Here is a 21,535-nt window from a genome sequence, read left to right as displayed (position 1 = left end):
ATCTCATTCTCCACACATTCCAGTAGTTTATTCTCTCAAACATGCCCATCTTCCGGTGAATAAATTAGCCTAACAACCACCATAAATTCAGAATTACATAGAGAACGTGCAAATTCCACATGGGCAGCACCAGAGATTAGAATTGAACAAACCAGTAGTGCCACTCCCCCAACCAAGCTCCTGTTATTTCTTCTTTTGTACAATGTTCCACAGTGACATCTTGCCTTAATTCCAGCGATACCACCACAATACCCCATTTCCTTTGTTCCAAGACAATTATTAATTAATAGAGCCATTCCTCCTGAATGTTGGGCACTCTTCCATATTCAACTCTCAACATATGATATACTACAGGTCTCTGTAATGGCCATCTTAACTCATGTGCTTTGCTTTGAATGTTACATGGATTCAGTCACAGCCTTCAGTTTTTATTAATTTGATAGAGAAATATTACATGTATATATTGTTTAGATATTAATGCAATACAGAATATGAGCCACATATCAATAATAATTCTCAAAAAGTGAAATATCCTTTTGAGAATTTCACCTCATATTCTAACATTGTGATTACCTAAATTGACCAAACTCTTATAGTTAAAAAAGTGAAAAATAAAAAAACAAAAAAATGAAAAGAAAAAGAAAAATAAACAACCTCTTCCACTAAACACGGTCACCAGTAAAAAAGAATTGCAAAGAATTGAGTATTGGTTCTCAAACATTCGATAGAAATCTCCCAGAGTACCCCTGCCAAAGTAATCAAATTATAACAGTCCATGAATGGGTCCCATATCTTGTCATATTCAACCTTGATTTCTCTAACATTATATGTAATTTTTTTTCCAAACTCAAGCAAGACATAACATCTTGTAAACGGTGCAGGCGAGTTGGTGCTCTGCTGCCTTTCAATCTTATCAAAGTTGCTCGTCTGGCCATCATTGAAGTAAAGCTACTATTCTTTTACAAGTTAAATTCAAGAAAATCTTCTCTTCTAGAGAATAACCAAACAAAATAATAAAAAACAGTTCTAATTTAATCCTGAGAATCTATGATTGAGTGTTAAAGAATTGCTCCCAATTTTGTTGTAGTTCTGGACAATCCCAGAACATACGAATCAGAGAGGCCTCAAAAATTTTACATTTGTCACATAGTGGATCAACATCAGGATAAAAACAAGACAATTTCAGATGAAAATTGGGATAACACACTGGATGTGTTTGATATTTTTGTAATTTTTTAAACTTAATCTAATTACTTTTAGATATATACTCTCTATTCCTTCCTATTACAGTCTGCTTATCTTTTCCCCTAACCTTGTCTCTACTGGTCCACTTACCACACATCAACTTCCCTAGCAATACATCTTTATCACTGAGCCTTATCCCAATATTCTCTCTCTTCCTCCTTCCTTCTGAAACCAAGCTGGTCTTTCTCTGCACTGACATTTTATTTTATTTTCTGATCTTGTTGCTATTGATTTTATCATTTATTTCACTGTGTTGATTTTCTCTTCTCCATTTCTACAGGTCATCAGCAAATTTAGCAACTAAACAAGCAGACAAACCAGCTGCCTCCAATCTGCTTGTCCAACATTCACATTAATCTTGTTTCTCTCCTGTACCTTCACTTCACCCAACATCAAATCACCATGGGAGTTAAATTGTAGGTATTTTTGGTACCCATTTAAACAAACATTAAAATGCAAGAACTAAAATGGTGTACTATAGTCTGCATTATTATTCTCCACAGCAGTGAATGTATCCAATAAAACCATTCATGTATCTGTCAATCTCAGAATACTAGAGGTTATATAAATGTTTATACAATTAATCTCAGAGTGGAAGTTAGCATTTTCTAACCATTCTTATTTGCCACAAGTGATGCATTTAGCCACAATGGGTTTTTAACAGTAATGGAAATCAAAAGATGCAATGAATTTGGGACAGAAAGAAAAAGTGAACAAATGTTTTTTTAATAGACTGCATCTTTTTCCTAATGCTAATGTATATATTATCAAAATTACTACATTACAAACACCACTGCATTCAAATTCACACAATACCACATTGGGATTTCACTGAAACATTATCCAGTTATTATACCTGTATCATAACTACTCAAACTCTATATGGCTCCTCAGTATGACAAAGATTCATAAACAATTTATGACACAGGACATCATTTGCTCCATTGTCTATGTCCAAGTTTAAAAAGGAGCTGTCCTACTTAAATTTACCTTCCATTTCTATGTTCATAGTTCTGCAGGTAATGGCTCTTCATGTACACATCTAAATACAACAATGATTTCTGCTTCTATCACTCTTCCAAGCAGTAACTTGTAGACCTTCTACTGTCAGTTAGATGAAAAGGTCTTTCCTTACCCTTTCCCACCCCTCCATCAATAACTTCTTTGATCTCCCATTTTTATGTAGGCTCCTCATAATATTTATCTGTCTCAATTAAGTCTCCTCCCCAACCTCCTCTACCACAAAAGAAACAATCTTTCTACATAGCAACAATTTTCAGTCCTGGTAAATCTCCTCTGCACTTTCTTCAGTGGCTTAAAAGATTGTCATAGCCGAAGGTTGGTAGTGGGGACAAGCTCCCACTGCTACACAAATGCTCTTCATGGCGTGCAACTCAAAGATCCTCTACCAAGTCCAACTCCTGGTCTTCATGTGTGGCATCATTCTGATGCCCAGTGGAGCTGTTCTCAATGACAAGAGAATGGGCAAAGGCAGGCCACTGGTGCCTTGAAAACAGTTGTTTCAGGCAGATGGAGCTCATGGAGAAGGAAAACTCCTATTTCAAACCTCTGCTGCCTTGTGGCTATACCCACTTATGGGAAAGAATTTGGGAGTAAACCCCAAAGAAAAATCCAGAGTTGGAGACCCGAAAGCGGCTGACTGCTGTACCCAGCATCAGCACAGCAACTCCTGCGATGCTGCTGGCACCAAACTTTATCAATTTTCATCATTCCTTTGGACATTAGCATGGAGGGGGGGGATCCCATTGCATGGGAAATAGACGGATCTCCATATCAACTTTGACCTGGCTGTGCCCTGGAGAGGCCACATCATCTTCACTTTATTGTCAGACAAACACAGGAAGCAGCTAAGATTCTCTTCAGTGCAATGAGATCTTTTCTGTAATGTGAAGACAAGAATGCTACCAATAGGCCAAAAGAAACCACAAAATGCTGGAGTATCTCAGAGCATCAAGCAAAATCCATGGAAGGAAAAAGGCAGTCAGTATTTCCGGCTGCACCCTTCATCAAAATAGAAGATTTATGGTCCAAAGTTTTGACTGTCTCATGCTTTCGTTAGTTGCTGCCTGGCCCACTGAGCTGCTCCAGCATTTTGTTTTCCAGCATGTGCAATCTTTCTTATTTGCCTCTAATAAAAACTAACCTCTGTTCCTTATAAAAATATAATAATGAAAAACAGATCCCATCTCAGTACTTGTTACAAGAATCTAAGTGTAAAATAAAATATTTTGCTGCCACCCAGAAAATAATCTTCATATATTTAGAATTAATCATCAAGGAAGCTTTGACAAGAAATGTATTGGAGTGACTTGGAAAACGGATTCACATTTGGGTATGGAAAGATGGAACACAGAAATTCAAAGCTGTATTCCTTTAGAGAAAATTACATTCAAAATATGAGAAATAAATATGCTATATTTTTGCAAATTTGGAGCCTGTATATGCTCATTCTAGGAATAAAATTGTAGAAATGCTCTTTCAGCCTCAAGATTGGTGTCTACCTTCTTCTTTAAATTGATTATATAAACTCTGTTGAAGTCTAGTGTTTTAGAAAGTGATACTCAGAGAAAACCATGTTACTACCTTTCTTTTTCTTTTTTTTATTTTATATATTTTTTTACATATATATTTAGGGGGGGTGAGGGGTTGTAAGAGGGAGGGAAGGGAATGAAACCCTCTTCAATTTAAATATTTATTGTTTTATATAATGGTTTACTAATTACATGTATGGAAAATATTTAAATAAAATATTCAAAAAGGAAGCTTCAACATATACAATTCTCAAGCAGTCAGAGCTTGTCTCAGTTGGAACTTGAATCTGTTTGTCATGAGAATACCAGAAGTCTCACTCATTTGTTTTTAAGAGGGCATACGATTAAGCAATTTTGTTGCACATGTTAAGCTGCAGATTTTTTTCCAGTGAAGATTTCCCCATTTTTGATTTAAGGAAGATCCCCTCGACACCCCGACCCTTCATTCACAAGGTAACATTCAGAAAAGAATATGTTCAGTAAAAAAAAAAAGAAAAGTTCTTTAATATGTCAATAGCACTGTGATTCTGGCATCCATTCCATTCAGACTGCAAGGGAAGCTCCAGAACACAAAAACTCATATGCACAATACATCTCCATTTTTCATCAACAGCTGATCCCCAACAATTGAGGAAGTATTCCAATATACATAGAGTATTAGCAAGCAGGAAAAGTTCTTTAATGTCCCATCTAATTACATTTGCACCAGTTTCCTGATACTCTGATAGAAATAACACAATTCCAATATTTCCATAAGACACAGAAGGAGGCACTTAAGCACCAATCATATGGAAACCAACTTTTAATTCCTTCTGATAAATTTCCTGCTTCACATTATGAAGTAGATCCATTTCCCTTCAAGCTCATATTGAAAATAAAAATTCTATAACATTGGAAAAATATACTAATCACATTTGTTCAAAGTCACTTTCTAAATTAACATGACTACAATATTGTGTATACTGATTTGTTGTTTAAATAGTTGCGAGAATGCCGTTCCTAAATTTTGAAGGAAAAATCCTGACTAAGCAATTTTTAATCAATGAAGTACTAAAAATGTTTCAATGGCAATTGAACACTTTTCATTTATTCTCTGAAAGCAAATCTACAGATGATGTAATTTAACAGTTTGTCCCAGATGATGAAGTTAATGACCTAAACTGCTATTAATTGGTTCCTGTGAGAGTCTAAATCCCAAAGAAATATAAGCTATTACTTTTTTTAAAAAATGAAGCTCAATTAGCTTTCTCCCACTACTAATTATATTTTACCTAATATCAATTTGTCAATGTTTATCAGAATGTTTCTTTCTTTTTATGTTTATCTTTAACGTGCTTTCTAAGAGATGCTTCTCCCTCCAACCAACCTCACTGAATTGGGTTCAACTCATCACACAGCTAAATTCCTACCAATAGTGGCATTTCTGAAAACCAGTGAACATTACATATCTTTAAGTTGTCCAGAATATCGAACCTTTGGATAAATTTCCCCTTCCCTTATTTATATAATTCTCCGACATTTACTAATTTCAGTTCATCTTATTTTTTTTTAATTCTGTTCAGAATTGGTTTCTTAGTACAATAGCTGGACCATGCATGAACATGGATGGGCTGTCAAAAGTACATGAGGAAAAATAAATAGTGGATTAAGAAAAATAAATCATTTTTGGGTTAACTGAAAAAAAAACCAGAATAAATCCTTCATTTCTACCTTTGACCAAAGGTTATTCAACAATTGATTCTCTATAAACTGAATATTCACAACATTTGAATACTCAGAAGATTGTGTTGAGTTACAATTCAAGTCATTATTGGTTCAATACTGAAACAGTCAACTAGTCCTCTCAATAAAATTCCTATGGAGTCATCATATTTTATTAATCCACTGGTAAATTGCTATCTTTTAATGACAGGAATTAAAATATGCAAGAGAGGGGATGCAGGAAATGTACCACTTGCAAAAGATTTTAAGTATATTTATTATGAAATGCCCAATGGATGGCATTCTCAGTTCTTCAGTCCTGTTTCATTACAAACTACAATGCTATAACAAATTGTGCCAAATCCTATTGGTAATGATACAATTCTGAGAGATAAGTAGGTAGAGAGAAAAACTACCATATTTTGCTTTAACTCATTGTTGAAAAGGACCAGGAACTGTGAAGTAATGCAGATTTTTCTGAAAATCTAGTGTATGGGTAAATAGCAATCAAGAATAATGGCATTTTGGCCTTCACATGAAAAAGGTTAAAACACAGAGAGGAAGTGAAGCTTCAAGCCTTTGCATTCACTTTGATCTCTGAACTTTAGGAAAAATATACTGCCCTGAAAAGGGTGCAGCACAATTCACCAGAAAAATACCAAGGTAATTTTATGAAGATTGGTTGCAATAGTATGGCTTAGGCAAATGACTGGTGATCTAACAGTTATTTAAAGGGTGTCTAAAGTTCTGGTGGGGCTGATACATCTGATGTTGGTGGAGGATCAAGATATGAATCCATAGTCTTAAAATTAGAACAAAGCCATTCCAAGGTTAAAAAAAAAAATCAGAGTTATTTACACATCAAGAGTAAAGAAAATCTAAGAATTCTCAATAAATTGATTTTTCAACAGAGAGTTTGCCTGAAGAGTAAATAAATTCATCAGGTGAAGTGGAACTGAGAGTAGAAGCAGCAATTTACTTCACCTAAATGAAAGGCAGAATAGATCTGAGATGCTGAATGGCTGACTCCAGTCTTGTATTTTTTTTGGCACTGCACAACAAAATAACCTGCCATAATCACAAAACAATGACTTAATTGCTGTCTAATCTACAGTAAATATAACCAATATTTTATAAAGTTCATTTAAACCTGAAAGCTCCATTGCAAAGGCATGTAATTTTGCAATTATTAAAAACAGCAAATATAAACAAGATTAGGTTGATGTTTCCCCTCCTGTCCACACAATTACTAAAACTCAATTCAAACATGAAATAACCAGTTAATTCTTTAAAGATAATTTAAGAACCAAAGATAATACTTTGGGATGATACTCTGAAATGATCATTCATGACCATTGTTTCGCTCTCCACTATCTTCATACAAGCTTGGGACCAAGTATCCACAGAGATGGCACAGAAAGATTTAAAAAGAACCTGATTCTCAAGAATGGCCATAAACTGCGTGGTTATTCAAATTGAAGTGAAAGGTGGCAGGAAAAATTCCTTCCCTTACGTTTCGAATTTCACTTACCAACGAAGAGTTTTACATCTCTAATACTGAAATCGGTGTCTGGTGTTCTGCAGTAAAGAGACAACATATAAAACAGTTAGTCTCACATTCTTTCAGTTACAACGATCATTTAAAGCAATAACTGGCAGTTATAGTCAGATGTTAAACGGCAAAGACTCTCTCAATATTATTTTTATAATTTTACAGTACACGCATGGAGGCTGGATTCCGTCCAATAGGAAGTTCGGACCCGAGATTTTAAGTTTGGTCATGGATACAATGGATCAGAGGGTACAAGCCACTTTTCTATTTGCGTTGCGATACTTTGGTTACATGCATTCCGATTGGTTGTCCTTTATTACGAGTGATATCCATCGCGGTAAGGCGACGGGTTGTCTAATGAAACACGATCTTTTTCCGACCCCAAGTAAAATTCTGCGGACGCTAGCGATCTTCCATCTTATACCTTTATGATTTGTCTCACTGCTAAAAATCGCAAGCTGTTTTCCCTGTTTACAGTGGCCCTTTGACAAGGGAAGCTTACAAAAAATCAGCGCGATTTGCGCTGGGATCTTACGCTGCAGGGGTCGATTATCTATGACATTTTTAAGTGGGGGGAAAAAAACTGGTGTGTGGATGTGACATTAGTTGCATTTTGCCGCATCCAATAAAATCTATAGTGATCTCCGAGCATCTTGGATCTTTTAAGTGCAGTATTTACAATAATTCCACGTCAGGCGGACGTGGAAACTGCTTGCGAAATGCATTCCCAATATTTCATTCGATGCGATCTTTCCCAACTCCAATCATGGAGATCGATGTTAACCGCATCTCGTTGATGCTGGTTTGCCCCAGTAATGATCATTGGTAAACTATTGAATTTCCGAAAGCAAAAAAAAAAGTTTTAGAGGTAATCGCCGTCTAAAACAGCGTATACTCGCTCACAAGGCCTCGATTGAACAGATGACGGCCACTAACTACAGGGGTGCCTGATGGAGGTGTGATCCAGATGAAAGTCAGCGAAAAATACATCTGCATTTTTCCCCCCTGGATGCGGCACATTCTTGGCCCAGTGAAATTTCCTCCAATAGATGCTGAAGACCACATCAAACTTTCAGAGCTACTCCCTCCGTTGAAAATGGAGAGACTTGCAGAGATTTCCGCGTGTCAACCTCATTTCGCTTTCCTTCATGAAGCTAGTCGAACAAAGGGTTAATGAGAATTTCTGCATTTTGGGGATTGGACTCGAAGAATCCGATAAGATTCATAACTGCAAGTTCAAATGTTTATCTTCATTATGCAAGTAGCAGAGCCGCAACGTGGTTTAATGCGGCGTACCTGCAGCAAAACTGAAAAGTAAAAATCAAATATTTCTCCGGAAAGGCTAGTCGTGTTAGGCTAGTGCTCGGTTGTCGTTTCAAGGCAAGGCAAAGCAAGTTTCCCCTCCTTTATGTCATGAATAATTTGAGATGGGGGGAGGGGAAGAAATGCTATTTCGTTAATGGTCCAGAAATATATACGCCCGATCTCATTACGTAGGTTTCAACCAATTCATGGTTTTGAATGCATAATAAATGAGATCTATACGCGCTGAACACAAACATTCCGATGGCATTTTGTGAAACATTTAGAAACAGTACCAGGTAAATGTAATCAAAATGACATCTATTTGTATAGACTTACTTGATTCCTAGACCATCTTTGTCCCTGAAGATAATGGGGACCTTGATAGTCTCTCTCTGCACATATTCAAGGGTAAAATCTGTTGCAACATACAGTAAAACTCAACTTTAGGTCGAGAAGTGAGAAAAAAAATCCAACCAATAATTATAAACAAGAGATGCAATTGCGTACCACGCTAAACAGGGATTTACCCAGGGCTCGAACTCGGTCTTATTATAATAAATCAAAATAGTACTTGTGACGAGTCACGCGGAACCAATAGTACAGCTGCTGCTTAACAATGTATCTCGCCACAAGTTGGTTTCTATGTTTTTAAAATTAGCTCTTCTTTCGTCCCCCACCAATATCCGCTCCCATTTAACGCTGGCCAAATCCCTGTTGGTTTAAAATTCTGTAAATACAGGGTCAGATGATAGCATGCAAATTACAAAAAATAAACGATGTCAACAGATCTACTTGTGGTTATTTTATTTTGTGGCTAGGTTCTGGTCATTTACATTCAATGTTGCTACATACAGTACATTACATTTTTTTCTTTCCATAGACATACGTGGTATTTTTATTTATTAAAATACATATTTTCCAACCATCTCCCTGTGACATTTCACTTTGAATTGGTCTGCATCATAAACTATGACAATGCACAAGAAACAGGAGTTGAATTTGAGATCATGACGAAGCTCGTCATTCTCATCCCCTGCCATAACGGCGGGAAATTCAAGAGGCAGAGTCCACTGACCAGCCAAGCTGCAGCACTGCTGCCACACTCGCAATCTGAACGGGATAGACAAACACGTTCAAACAAAGAACACCTCTCTCACAATTCTTACCTTTTCCTTTCATAAAGTGCACGTAACTTGAACTGTATGAGTCACTACTAAGCTTTTCCTCCACATCAAAAGTCCTCATGCTGGCTATGTCATCGTCAGAGAGGTCCTCATTGTCATACCGCCTTCTACAAAATGTGCGCTATAAACAGAAGAGAACCAGACCTATATGTAATGCTACTCCAGTGTGGAACCGACAGCCAATTCAAATAATAGATGTTATAATGAAACATTGTTGGTGTATTGCCTCGAAATTAAAATTAACTTTATGAATGTGCACGCTTCCCCCTAGAACAGCATCACCTTACAGTTTACGTTTGACACGGAAGCATTGACTGTAGGAACACAACGCTATGTAAATAGATCACGATTAGCACCAACTTCCTTGAAGATTAATTTGACACGCCTTTAACATCATAGATTCATAAACGTTCATTGATCATTTCAAAGACAATTTACAACTCTTATACAATTATGCATTTTAATGAAGCCGTCCCACCGGGCTCCTTCGCAAAATTATATTTTAATCGTGCTTAAGTGCGTTTTCCTCCCTTTAAGGTTACAAATATTACAATTGTTTGAACAATTTCACAACTCGAGGTCCAGTTTTTAAAGAAACTTGGATACACCTTGCTTTAGACTCCTGCTGCCGGGGCACCTTTCAGATCTGCTGTTACAAATACGGATAATTGGCTCATCCGTTAACCCAAAAAAGTGGAATCACGACGCAAACGATGCTGAAACCCAATTTTCATCAAATACTTTCGCAAATACCAAAGACATAGACCTACTGGTCGGAGTAGTTTTCACCCAGCAAGATTTGAATTATTTTAATACAATTGCATACAAATGAGCTTTCATGCAAAACAAAACAAAAAATCAAAATGGAAAGGTGAACTTTCGGCTTCCTCATTTTAAGGTGTATTATTTTGGGCGCCAGGGGTTTGCAAACACTGGCAATTTTTTTTTGTACCCAGCCCTCTCGTCGCTAGGCGTCCGGATCAGTTCGAAAAGCACAAATCAAATTCTTCGGTGTTCGGGGTTTTCCGCTCATCTCTGAGAGAAGTCCCCCCTCCAAAAAAAAAACACACACACACCCATCACTCGGGGGCGAGGCGAGAATGAAAGGCCGGGAAGAGGGCTAAATACTTGGGGGTGCTTTTTTTTGGGGGGGGGGGGTGGGTGTGAGGTGAGGAGGCAGGACTAGGCCGAAGAGCCTGCCGGTGGGATGGAAGAGGCCAGCGGAAAGACGGCGCTTCCTCCCGCCGACCCGCTGTAAACACGCCCGGGCCCCTCACTTCGGCCACTTCCCTCACAACTTGGGAGCCGCAGCTGGAAGCGGTAAAAACACACACACACACACACACACACACACACGAGAGAGGAGGAGGAGGAGGAGGAGGAGGGGGGGGGGGGAAGGAAACGTTTTTTTAATAAAGTCCCCTCCTCCCACCCCCACTGACCCTAAAGAATTAAACAGGAAGTCACTGCTCCAAAAAAATAAAATAAAAACCAGAGGCCGTTTCAGCTTCAGTCACACGGTGACTCGTCTCCCCCTCCCCTCGATATTACTACTAGTAGCTGCACAGAGATGATCCTCGCTCTCTCTCTCTCGCTCTCTCTCTCTCCCTCTCTAATATGGCACAAAAACTCGTTACGTTACAAAAAACTACAGACCAATCTTCGTCCAGACTCTTTCTCTACATCCATTTTTGAGAGAGCATTACTCTAAATCACCAGTGCATCACCCAGGATTTTGTGAATCCAAATAACTTTCAGTCACTCTACTGCCCGTGTAAAAAGACACCATTTTTCTATAGGACTCTATGGCATATGACGTCAGACATTTCCAAAGCCAGAAAACATCTGACGTCACGCCGTTTACCCCCCCCCCCATTTTTTTTAAATACGAAGCATTTTCCATCCGCGCCCAGCGTGCAAAACCAAAACGAAATAAATTCTCTCCGTTTTCGGGCCGCTGAGATGAACCTTGTGTATTTCAGCCCCCCCCCCCCCTCTCCTCCTCCTTCCCCCCCCCTCCCCCGCACATATTTGCATCGGGGCCTTTGCGCGTCTCCCGAGCACGGAAGATGGGGGCGGCGGGAGGACCGCGCGCGCGCGCGCACGGCGCCGTCGCCTGCGCGGCTTCCCCGCGACTCGAGCCATGGTTCTAACGCCCCCCAGCGCGTTTCGCTGCGCTCGCGCGGCGCGCGGAAAATTCAGGCGCCCGCAGACTTCTGGGTCACTGTCACTGGCTTCCCTACAACCGCCCCTTCTCAAGTTCAAAGAGTAGAAACAGTCGGATCATATTGGCGAAATATAGATTATGAGCTGCACACCCTTCAATTAATGCCCGAGGAATAGATAGCCTGTATGTGTGGGTCTATGTATATATGTAATAGCAGTCCTGGATGTGTCTGTATGTAATAACAGACCTATGCGTATGTATATAATAGTCTGGATGTGGTAGGTATGTAATAGATTTATGTGTGTGTATGTATGTATTTAATAGCAATCCTGGATGTGTCTATGTGTAATAACAGACCTATGCATATGTATGTAATAGTCCTGGATGGATGGATGCAAGTGCAGGCCTGGATGTGTGTATGTCATAACAAACCTATGTGCATGTATGTAATAATCCTGGATGTGTGCATGCATGTAATAGCAGTCCTGGATGTGTGTGTATGTAAAAGTATATAAAATTGATAGTGTGTGTTGAGAGCTGTGGGTGGAAAGGGGTCAATGAAGCGATTAAACATGGAAAATACATTCCATTTTGGATACCCTAAATACAGTTGCATTGGGTGTGTGAGAGAGAGATCAGGACAATGTTGCTACACAAGTATAGCTGGCAAAGCATCGCATTAAATTCATACCACACTGGTTAAAATTAAAAATTAGAAGTTATGAACTGAGCAAATAATTCTGAAGTAATAACATTTCTACAGGGAATATTATTTATAACAAAATGTATTTAGATTTGATATACTGTCATTTGTTTTTTGATTACATTGTTGTAAACTTTGTTAAACATTAATTATTACAAAAATATTAATTTTGTCTCAATGCCTCAGCCAATGCTGATGTATTTACCAAGCAAATAGCATAATTATCTCTGCTAACATCAACAGTTTTACCTTTTGGAATAGTTTCACTTATGTATGCTATTTAATGGGAGTTGTTGGGAAGTTGTGGCAGTTGATGGAGAAAATCACCCACGTTGCGGGCTGCTGGTGACTTGAGGTAAAAGGACTCACACCAGGCTGCGGGTTACTGGAGACTGGCTCATGGAAACCAGGTGTCAGAGCAGGGTTTCAAGAGGATGCTGATGGTAAGGAGTGGTCCTGAAGGGCCCTGGGTGCTGAAGGCTTCCTCATCATGTCAGAGATTTGGATTTGGGCTCAGGTTGTCGATGGTTTAACTGAACTGGAGGCTTGTGTAGCTACAGAGACTGTGGGAGCAGTGGAGGTGAATCCAACTCTCTATTGCTTCTGTTTATCTAACTAATGGATGCCGGGCAATGCTAATGGTGAATCTTTGTCTTATGGCAGATAAAGGTGATTTTGTGTAATATTACATTTCTGTGTTATTACATGACAAATAATATCTGATCTGACTTATGTGAATATCTGTTAAAAAGTTCTTCAGGTTTCCATAATATTAATTAGTATTCAGTCATGATGAAGATGCTAAAGAACAAATCTCAAATTTTAAAGAAATTAGGCACTGTAAAATGGTTTTCCACTCCACCCACTTCGCAAGTATCACTTCATCAATGGAAATATGGGATCTTGCTGTGGCAACACATCTACCTGTCTTGGTAACAGGTTGTACCTCCTGGTTGCTTGCTTTGAGGGGAGTAGCTTTGACAGGACAGATCATTTATTTATCTCACTGCAAAACAGAAGGCCCATTTGGCCTGAAAAATCAGGACATATTACCATGAAAAACAAAATAGAAATAAAGTGTCATAAAACTAATGATTTGGAAATACACAGGTTCTTTACCAGCTGCTAACTATATCACCCCTTCTCCTACCTACATTATTCATAAGGTCAAACCTGCAACCTAACATATACCTGCCAAGTTTTCTCTACTTGATTAGATCACATCTTCCCTGACTAAATGAATACTTTGCTTCAGTATTCACCAGAGAAAAGGACCTTGATCAGGGTGAGGCTTGAATGCTGGATGATGTTGAGATTAAGGAAGAGGAAGTCCCCGGGGCCATACCTCAGATATACCCAAAGTTGCTGTGGGAAGTGAGGGAAGAGATAGTTGGGGCACTGGTCATGATTTTGGAGTCCTCCTTGGCCACAGGAAAGGTGCTGGAAGATTGGAGAATGGCAAATGTGGTCCCTTGTTTTAAAAAGGTAATAGAATTGTGGGAATTATAGACTGGTGAGTCTTACATCAGTGGTGTGCAAACTATTGGAGAGGATTCTTAAAGATAAGATTTATGAGCATTTGGAGAAGTACAGTCTACTCAAGGATAGTCAACAGGGCTTTGTGAAGGGAAGGTCATGCTTCACGAGACCAATTGAGGTCTTTAAGGAAGTAACAAAAGAAAATGATGAAGGTAGAGCAGTGGATGTTGTCCATATACAGAATATGCCTTAGTACGGCATATGACAAGGTCCCCCATGATAGACTTGTTCAGAAAATTATGAGGCATGTGATCCACAGAAGTTGGCTGTATGAATTAAAAATTGGCTTGCATGTAGAAAGCAGAGACTAGTAGTTGGCATTTAACAGGCTCTTAGACACATAGATGAAATAAAAATAAAGGGTTACGAGGTACGAAGGGTTTTGTATTTTTTTTGCAAGGATAATACAAGTCGGCATAACATCAACTGCCAAGGGGCCTGTACTGTGCTGTAATGTTCTATGCTTTGAAACACCATGTCCAAATTGGCAAAATATATGAAATCCAGTCTTAAAAAGAAATAATCTTGATACTGTTATCATGATCATTTGGTTTAGAGGTATTAATTCAGCTATAAAAGTTATAGCAACAACTTGAGGTATTGATAAATAACCACAATCACGTGACCATTGTAACTTTTCATAATATCTTCATTTGAGATAGTGGATCCTGATGAACAGTGAACTCTAAAGACAGATTTTTAAATGTGCAATTAAATTTGCTTGATACATTTCTATAGCTCTCAGGGAAACTTAAAGTCACAAACCAATGCAACCTCATTCCTAGCATGTCATCTCTTCTTTTTAGAATAAAAGACCACTTATTTTGCATCACTGAATGGTCATGCAAGTTTTCCTGTTTCTAGCCTTACATGAAGTATACAATGTTTTAAAACAAAGAACCCATGACTCTTGATGGCTAATCTTATTACAGTAAAAGTCCGATTATCCAAAATGATCAGGACCGAGCCTATTTCGGATAAATGATATTTTCAGATAACTGGTCATTTTGTTTTAAAAAGCAGCCCAGTAACAACCACAAATCACCTGTAACAGTGTTTAAACAACAACAAACAGCAAGGGAAGGTTTTTTAAGCATGAAATAATGTTTAATTCTCACCAAAAAAACAACCTGAACAAAATAAGATAAATCCAACACCAGAAACTTGAAATTCTACTCAGGTTTTTCCAACATTTTTTTTCCAACCTATGACGTCAGTTCGACTCCAGAGAAATTTCAGATAACTGAGAATTTCTGATTGTTTCAGATATCCTCATTTATCTAAAAATGTTCAGAGGTGAAATGTCTTTATTTCAGCTTCAAAATTTTTTGGATATATGAGGATTTCTGATTTTTCTGAAATCCTCAATTATCCAAAAAAAATATTCGGAGCCGAACAGACATCACTTCCAGGTCCAAAAAAATATTTGGATAACTGAGGATATCGGATAATAGGAGTTGTACTGTACAGTAAATATACATCATCCCTTTTCTTCAGCTTTTCCAGATCTAAGAACTAACAACTTACACATTTCACAAACTAAATCTTTTACTCAAAACAGAGGTACCATTGTAAACACTGGATGAAAAATTATGTCCATCTATCCTTCCACAAAGAATCATACCTCAGGATCGTGATACAGTTCAATCTGTCACACTGCATTACAGAATTAAGCATGATTCTTTTCATTTTCTTAATACCAAACTGGACACAACAAAATATATCAGTTGACTCTTATGCAAATAGTTGTTTTTCAACTTCAAATCCAAAGATTCAGCCAAACTTTTTATATTAATGTTGAAGCCCATTTTCTCCACAACATAGATATATCCAAATTTTACAAGTTAAACATTTCCTAGATAACATTTGCGACCAAGGAGGACATCTTTTCTTTCACCTGCCACAATGCCCAATGAGAAGTCGTTTGTTTTGCCCAAACAAATCCTTAAGCAATTGACACAAGTGAGTTTCTAGAGAAGGAAATCACATCGTCAACAAAGCAGTTTCTCTGGGTTACTGATGGCATCTCTGTCCAGACCTTGTGGAACATCTTGCATATCAGACAAAAAAAACATAAAATAAACTTCTCCAAACAAAATCTCTACAAAAATAAGCTTGGCAGAGAAAAAAAATTAAATTTAAACATATGGCACAGGAACAGGCCCTTCCAGCTAATGAGCCCATGCCACCCAAATACTCCAATTAACAGACTTTGAAGGGTGGTAGGGAACCAGAGGACCCAGAGGAAACCCACACATAGGGAGAACAAACTCATGAATGACAGTACCAGATTCAAACCCAGATCACTGGTGCTCAAATAACATTGCACTAACCACATCGATTTCAAAAACAGCACATTCTGGACTACATTTGACAAGACTACATAAAAAGCAATCAGTATCCACATTAAGCACAATGTAAAAAAATAATCAAGGTAATGTAAAACTTTTATTATTTTTTCTTTCAATGTGGACATCACAAAGGCAATGTTAATTGTCCATCCATTAATTTCCCCTGAATAGTTTACAAGGCTATTTCAGAATAAACAATGTTTATTGTCTTCGAGTTATTGCAAAGATACAGATCTTTTCCCCTGAGGATATTAGTGAATTTTTAGAGATATGTTGAAGAAAGGATGAATGTGGGACACTGGATACTATTATCCTTGTTCTTGTTCAAAAAGATAAAGGAGAGACTGCTTTCTTGATTGCCTTACATCTATCGTGCAGTTTGATTCTTGTCTGGTAACTATGTGTACCAAATGAGAGAAAGAAATGGTCTAAAATCTGTAAACATTTGAATACAAGAGTCAATAATGAATCACTTGACACTTGAATTTTGTGCATTTGGTTACATGTGCTAAAGGTTCAAGTAAAACAAATTTCTTTTAGATATGGCTTTGTCCTCATGCTTACATAGACATAGAAAATAGGTGTATGAGTAGGCCATTTGGCCCTTCAAGCCTACACCGCCATTCATTTTGATCATGACTGATCATCCACTCAGTACCCTGTTCCAGCTCACTCTCCATACCCCCTGATCCCCCTAGTCACAAGTACTAAATCTAACTCTCTCTTAAAAAGAGCTATGGAACCGGCCTCAATCACTTCCTGTGGCAGAGAATTCCATAAATTCACCACCCTCTGAGTGAAAAAACTTTTCCTCATCTCAGTCCTAAAGGAGTTCCCCTTTATCCTTAAACTGTGACCCCTGGTTTTGGACTTACTGATCATTGGGAACAATCTTCCTGGATCTAGCCTGTCAAATCCCTTAAAAATTTTGAACGTTTCTATTAAATCTCCTCTTAATCGTCTAAACTCCAGCGAGTACAAGCCCAGTTGTTCTAGCCTTTCTTCATATGCAAGTCCCACCATCCCTGGTATCAATCTGGTACACCTTTTCTGCACTCTCTCCATGGCAATGATGCCCTTCCTCAGATAAGGAGACCAAAATTGAACACAATACTCCAAGTGAGGTCTCACCAAAGGCCCTATACAACTGGATCAATACCACTCTGCTCCTGTACTCGAATCCTCTTGATATGAATGCCAACATACCATTTGCCTTTTTTACTGCTTGCTGCACCTGCCTGCCCACTTTTAATGACTGATGCACAGTGACACCCAGGTCTCTTTGCATCTCCCCTTTTCCTAATTGGATACCATTTAGTACTCAGCCCTCCCATTCTTTCCTCCAAACTGGACAACCACATACTTATTCACATTATATTGCATCTGCCATGCATTTGGCCACTCACCCAACCTGTCCAAGTCACCCTGCACACTCTTAACAGCCTCGACACAGCTTACAATCCCACCCAGCTTCGTGTCGTCTGCAAACTTGGACATGCTGTTTTCTATTTCCTCATCTAAATCATTAATATATATCATAAATAACTGGGGTCCCAGCACTGAGCCTTGTGGTACCCCACTAGTAACTGACTGCCATTCCGAAAAGTACCCGTTTATTCCTACTCTTTGCTTCCTATCTGTCAACCAATTCTCTATCCTCCTCAATACCATATCCCCTATACCTTGTGCCTTAAGTTTGTATAGTAATCTCCTGTGTGAGACCTTATCAAAAGCCTTCTGAAAATCCAGGTAAACCACATCTACTGGTTCTCCCCTATCCACTCTACTAGTTACATCTTCAAAAAATTCAATAAGATTAGTCAGACACAATTTTCCCTTCATAAAACCATGCTGGCTGTGACCAATAAATTCACCACTTTCCAGATGTGCCACAATCACATCTTTAATAACTGACTAACATTTTCCCCACTACCGATGTCAAGCTAACCGGTCGATAATTCCCCGATTTCTCTTTCCCTCCCTTTTTAAAAAGTGGAGTTACATTAGCCACCCTCCAGTCCTCAGGAACTACTCCAGAATCTAAAGAGTTTTGAAAAATTATCAACAATGCATCCACTATTTCATGGGCTACTTCCTTTAGCACTCTGGGATGCAGACCATCTGGCCCTGGGGACTTGTCTGCCTTTAATCCCTTCAATTTATCCAACACAACCTCATAACTTACACTTATTTTCCCCCAGTCCTTCCGTCACATTAGCCCCATGGTCCCCTATTATTTCCTTAAGATTATTCATATTTTCCCTAGTGAAGACCGAACTAAAGTAGTTATTTAATTGATCTGCCATGTCCTTGTTCCCCATGACCAATTCACCTGTTTCTGACTGCAAGGGATCCACATTTGTCTTTATTAGTCTCTTTACATATCTATAAAAACTTTTGCAGTCATTTTTTATGTTCCCTGCCAACTTTCTCTCATAATCTCTTTTGCCTTTCCTGATTAATCCCTTTGTCTTCCTCTGTAGAACTCTGAATTCCTCCCAATCCTCTGGTATTCTGTCTTTCCTGGCTAGTCTTTCCTCGCTTCCTCTTTACACTTGATACTCTCCCTGATTTCCCTTGTTATCCAAGGATGTAGTACCCTCGAGTTATTCTTTTTCCAAACCGGGATGAACAAACGCTGTATTTCATCCAAGTGATCTTTAAATGCTTGCCATTGCCTTTCTACAGTTAATCCTTCAAATAACATTTGCCAATCTAACTTAATCAATTCGCGTCTCATACCCTCAAAGTCACCCTTCTTTAAGTTCAGAACCTGAATTACAGAATTAACCCCGTCACTTTCCATCCTATTGTAAAATTCCACCATATTGTAGTCACTCTTGCCCAAAGGGCTTCACACAACAAGATTGTTAACTAATCCTTCCTCATTACTCAGAACCCAGTCTAGAATGGCCTGTTCCCTCGTTGGTTCTTCAACATACTGGGTTAGAAAATGATCCCATATACCTTCTAAGAAATCATCCTCATCAGTACTCTTACCAATTTGATTCATCCAGTCTATATGGAGATTAAAGTCGCCCATTATAACTGTCTTGCCTTTGTTGCACGCATTTCCAATTTCCTGTTTAATGCCATTCCCAACCTCTCTACTACTGTTAGGTAATCTATATACAACTCCCACTAACGTCTTCTGCCCCCTTGCATTTTGCAGCTCTCCCCACATTGATTTCACATCATTCAAGCTAACATCCTTCCTATTGCTTTTAACTCCTCTCTAACCAACAATGCTACCCCACCTCCTTTTCCTTTCTGTCTGTCCCTCCTGAATATTGAAAATTCATGAAAGTTAAACTCCCAGCCTTGGTCCCCTTGAAGCAATGTCTCTGTGATCCCAACTAGATCATAGTCATTTACAGGTATCTGCACATTCAAATCATCCACCTTATTACGAATACTCCTTGCATTAAGGCAGAAGGCCTTCAAGCTTGTTTTTACCAGAGCCTTAACCCTATCATCATTATGCTGTAAAGTGGCCCTTTTACATTTTTGCCCTGAAGTTACCTGCCTGCCTCTTTTGCTTTTCACCCTCCTATCTCCTACTTCTTCCCTCATGCTAAACCCCTCTGTCTCTCTATTCCTGATCCCATCCCCCTGCCACATTAGTTTCAACCTTCCCCAACAGCTTGGGCAAGGACTCTCCAAAAACAGCTAATAAGATATTTTGACCTAATTGGCAATTCATGGTTGAAAGAAAATTCACTGCAACTTGCATCGAAGTGTTAGTAAGTTAAATTCAGATCAAGGGGTTAAATTTGTGCCAGCTGCTTTTTGAAAATGCAAATTATAAATCCAATGAAGTACCAATTAAGATTCCTTGTTGGAAATATCCCAATAAACACCAGGCTTAATATGTTAACTGGTTAATTCCATTATACAGGTAGGAAACCTTCATCATTTTAACAGCATTAGTTAGTCCCTGGCTTTGGGAACTTTAGGATCAGCCCAGGGTCAAATCTTTATTGAATTGACCAGCTACAGAAATCTAAAAATATACTAATGTTAGAAAGAAAATCAAATGAGAGACCCTTCTAACAAGGTTAAGGCTGACCAATTGGCCAGCACAGTGGCGCTACTAGGAGAGTGCTGCCTGACAGCAGCAGAGACCCATTTTCAATCCTGACCTTAGGAATTGTCTATGCGGAATTTGTATATTTTCCCTTTCCTCCCGCTTCTCCCCACCTGTAGATTGATAAATTACTTTGCCACTGTCAGTTGTCCAAGGTATGTAGGTGGGTGGCAGAACCTGGGAAGAGTTGATGAGAAAATGGGGAGAATTAAAACACAAGATTATTCTAGGACTAGTGAAAATGGGTGGTTGAAGATAGGTGTGGATCTGGTGGGTCCCGTTTCCATGGTGCATCTCTCCATGTCTCAAATTATAAGAGGGAATTTTGGTCAAAGATGGGTTTACTACTTTCTTTGTCAGATCTTCACCCTGAGCTCAGGCAGTAACTTAGTCTCTCATCTAAGATGTTATGGTTCAAGTTACACTACAGATAATTGTAGTTTGGTATCAGACTGTGGGAGATATCATCTTTCAGCTGATATATTTCATTTACCATCTCAGGTGGATGTAACAGGTTTTAGACTGCTATTAAAATTATAGCTGAGGTGTTTCAGCCAATATTTATGCCTTAATCATATTAATGGATACATATTTTTGTTCTTGATCTTTTCGCTTTCTGCTGTATCCAAAATTGTTTATTTTGCCTGGCATTGGCTGTGTGTTTCAAAAGTTTACAAGTTTGTGACTTTGGTCTTAAACACGTCAACAGCCTGCAATTCTTTTGTCCAGTTCAAAAATAGTAGTAATTTCTTCTCAAACTAACTCAAAACAGAGCATTAACTTTCTTCCTCAAAGGCAGTTATACCACGTAGCCCGAATAACAACTTGATAGAAATTTTGTTCATTCCTCAAAAAAAAACCTCTGAATTTCTGGGACAAGATGCCATGCAGAAGAAGGGAAAATATTGGTGCCACACCAGGATATTTCATTATGATGTCTTCTCTTTGGCTTGGCTTCGCGGACGAAGATTTATGGAGGGGGTAAAAAGTCCACGTCAGCTGCAGGCTCGTTTGTGGCTGACAAGTCCGATGCGGGACAGGCAGACACGATTGCAGCGGTTGCAAGGGAAAATTGGTTGGTTGGGGTTGGGTGTTGCGTTTTTCCTCCTTTGCCTTTTGTCAGTGAGGTGGGCTCTGCGGTCTTCTTCA

The 21,535-nt window shown here is 38.6% G+C and overlaps 1 protein-coding gene across 7 annotated transcripts in view; it reads right to left on the bottom strand.

The window, feature by feature from the left end:
* kdm2bb (lysine (K)-specific demethylase 2Bb) overlaps positions 1–21,535 on the bottom strand; it is a 219,544-nt gene that overhangs the window by 191,088 nt on the left and 6,921 nt on the right. For 4 of the 7 annotated variants that reach the window (XM_069933295.1, XM_069933296.1, XM_069933297.1 and 1 more), the window contains exons 1-4: positions 11,196–11,364; positions 9,522–9,660; positions 8,692–8,770; positions 7,030–7,076 (exon numbers count right to left, since the gene is read on the bottom strand). In XM_069933295.1, coding sequence (XP_069789396.1) covers positions 7,030–7,076; positions 8,692–8,770; positions 9,522–9,660; positions 11,196–11,228 — 298 coding nt within the window. In that variant the 5' untranslated portion in view covers positions 11,229–11,364. Of the gene's footprint in view, positions 1–7,029; positions 7,077–8,691; positions 8,771–9,521; positions 9,661–11,195; positions 11,365–21,535 lie in introns of those variants that run through there. The other 3 variants (XM_069933299.1, XM_069933300.1, XM_069933301.1) reach the window with 2 other exon arrangements.

The sequence above is a fragment of the Narcine bancroftii genome, chromosome 4, assembly GCF_036971445.1.
Source record: "Narcine bancroftii isolate sNarBan1 chromosome 4, sNarBan1.hap1, whole genome shotgun sequence".
In the NCBI taxonomy this organism is placed as follows: domain Eukaryota; kingdom Metazoa; phylum Chordata; class Chondrichthyes; order Torpediniformes; family Narcinidae; genus Narcine; species Narcine bancroftii.
Note: the sequence above shows the minus strand (reverse complement) of the source record. Positions and strands in the feature narration are given on the sequence as shown.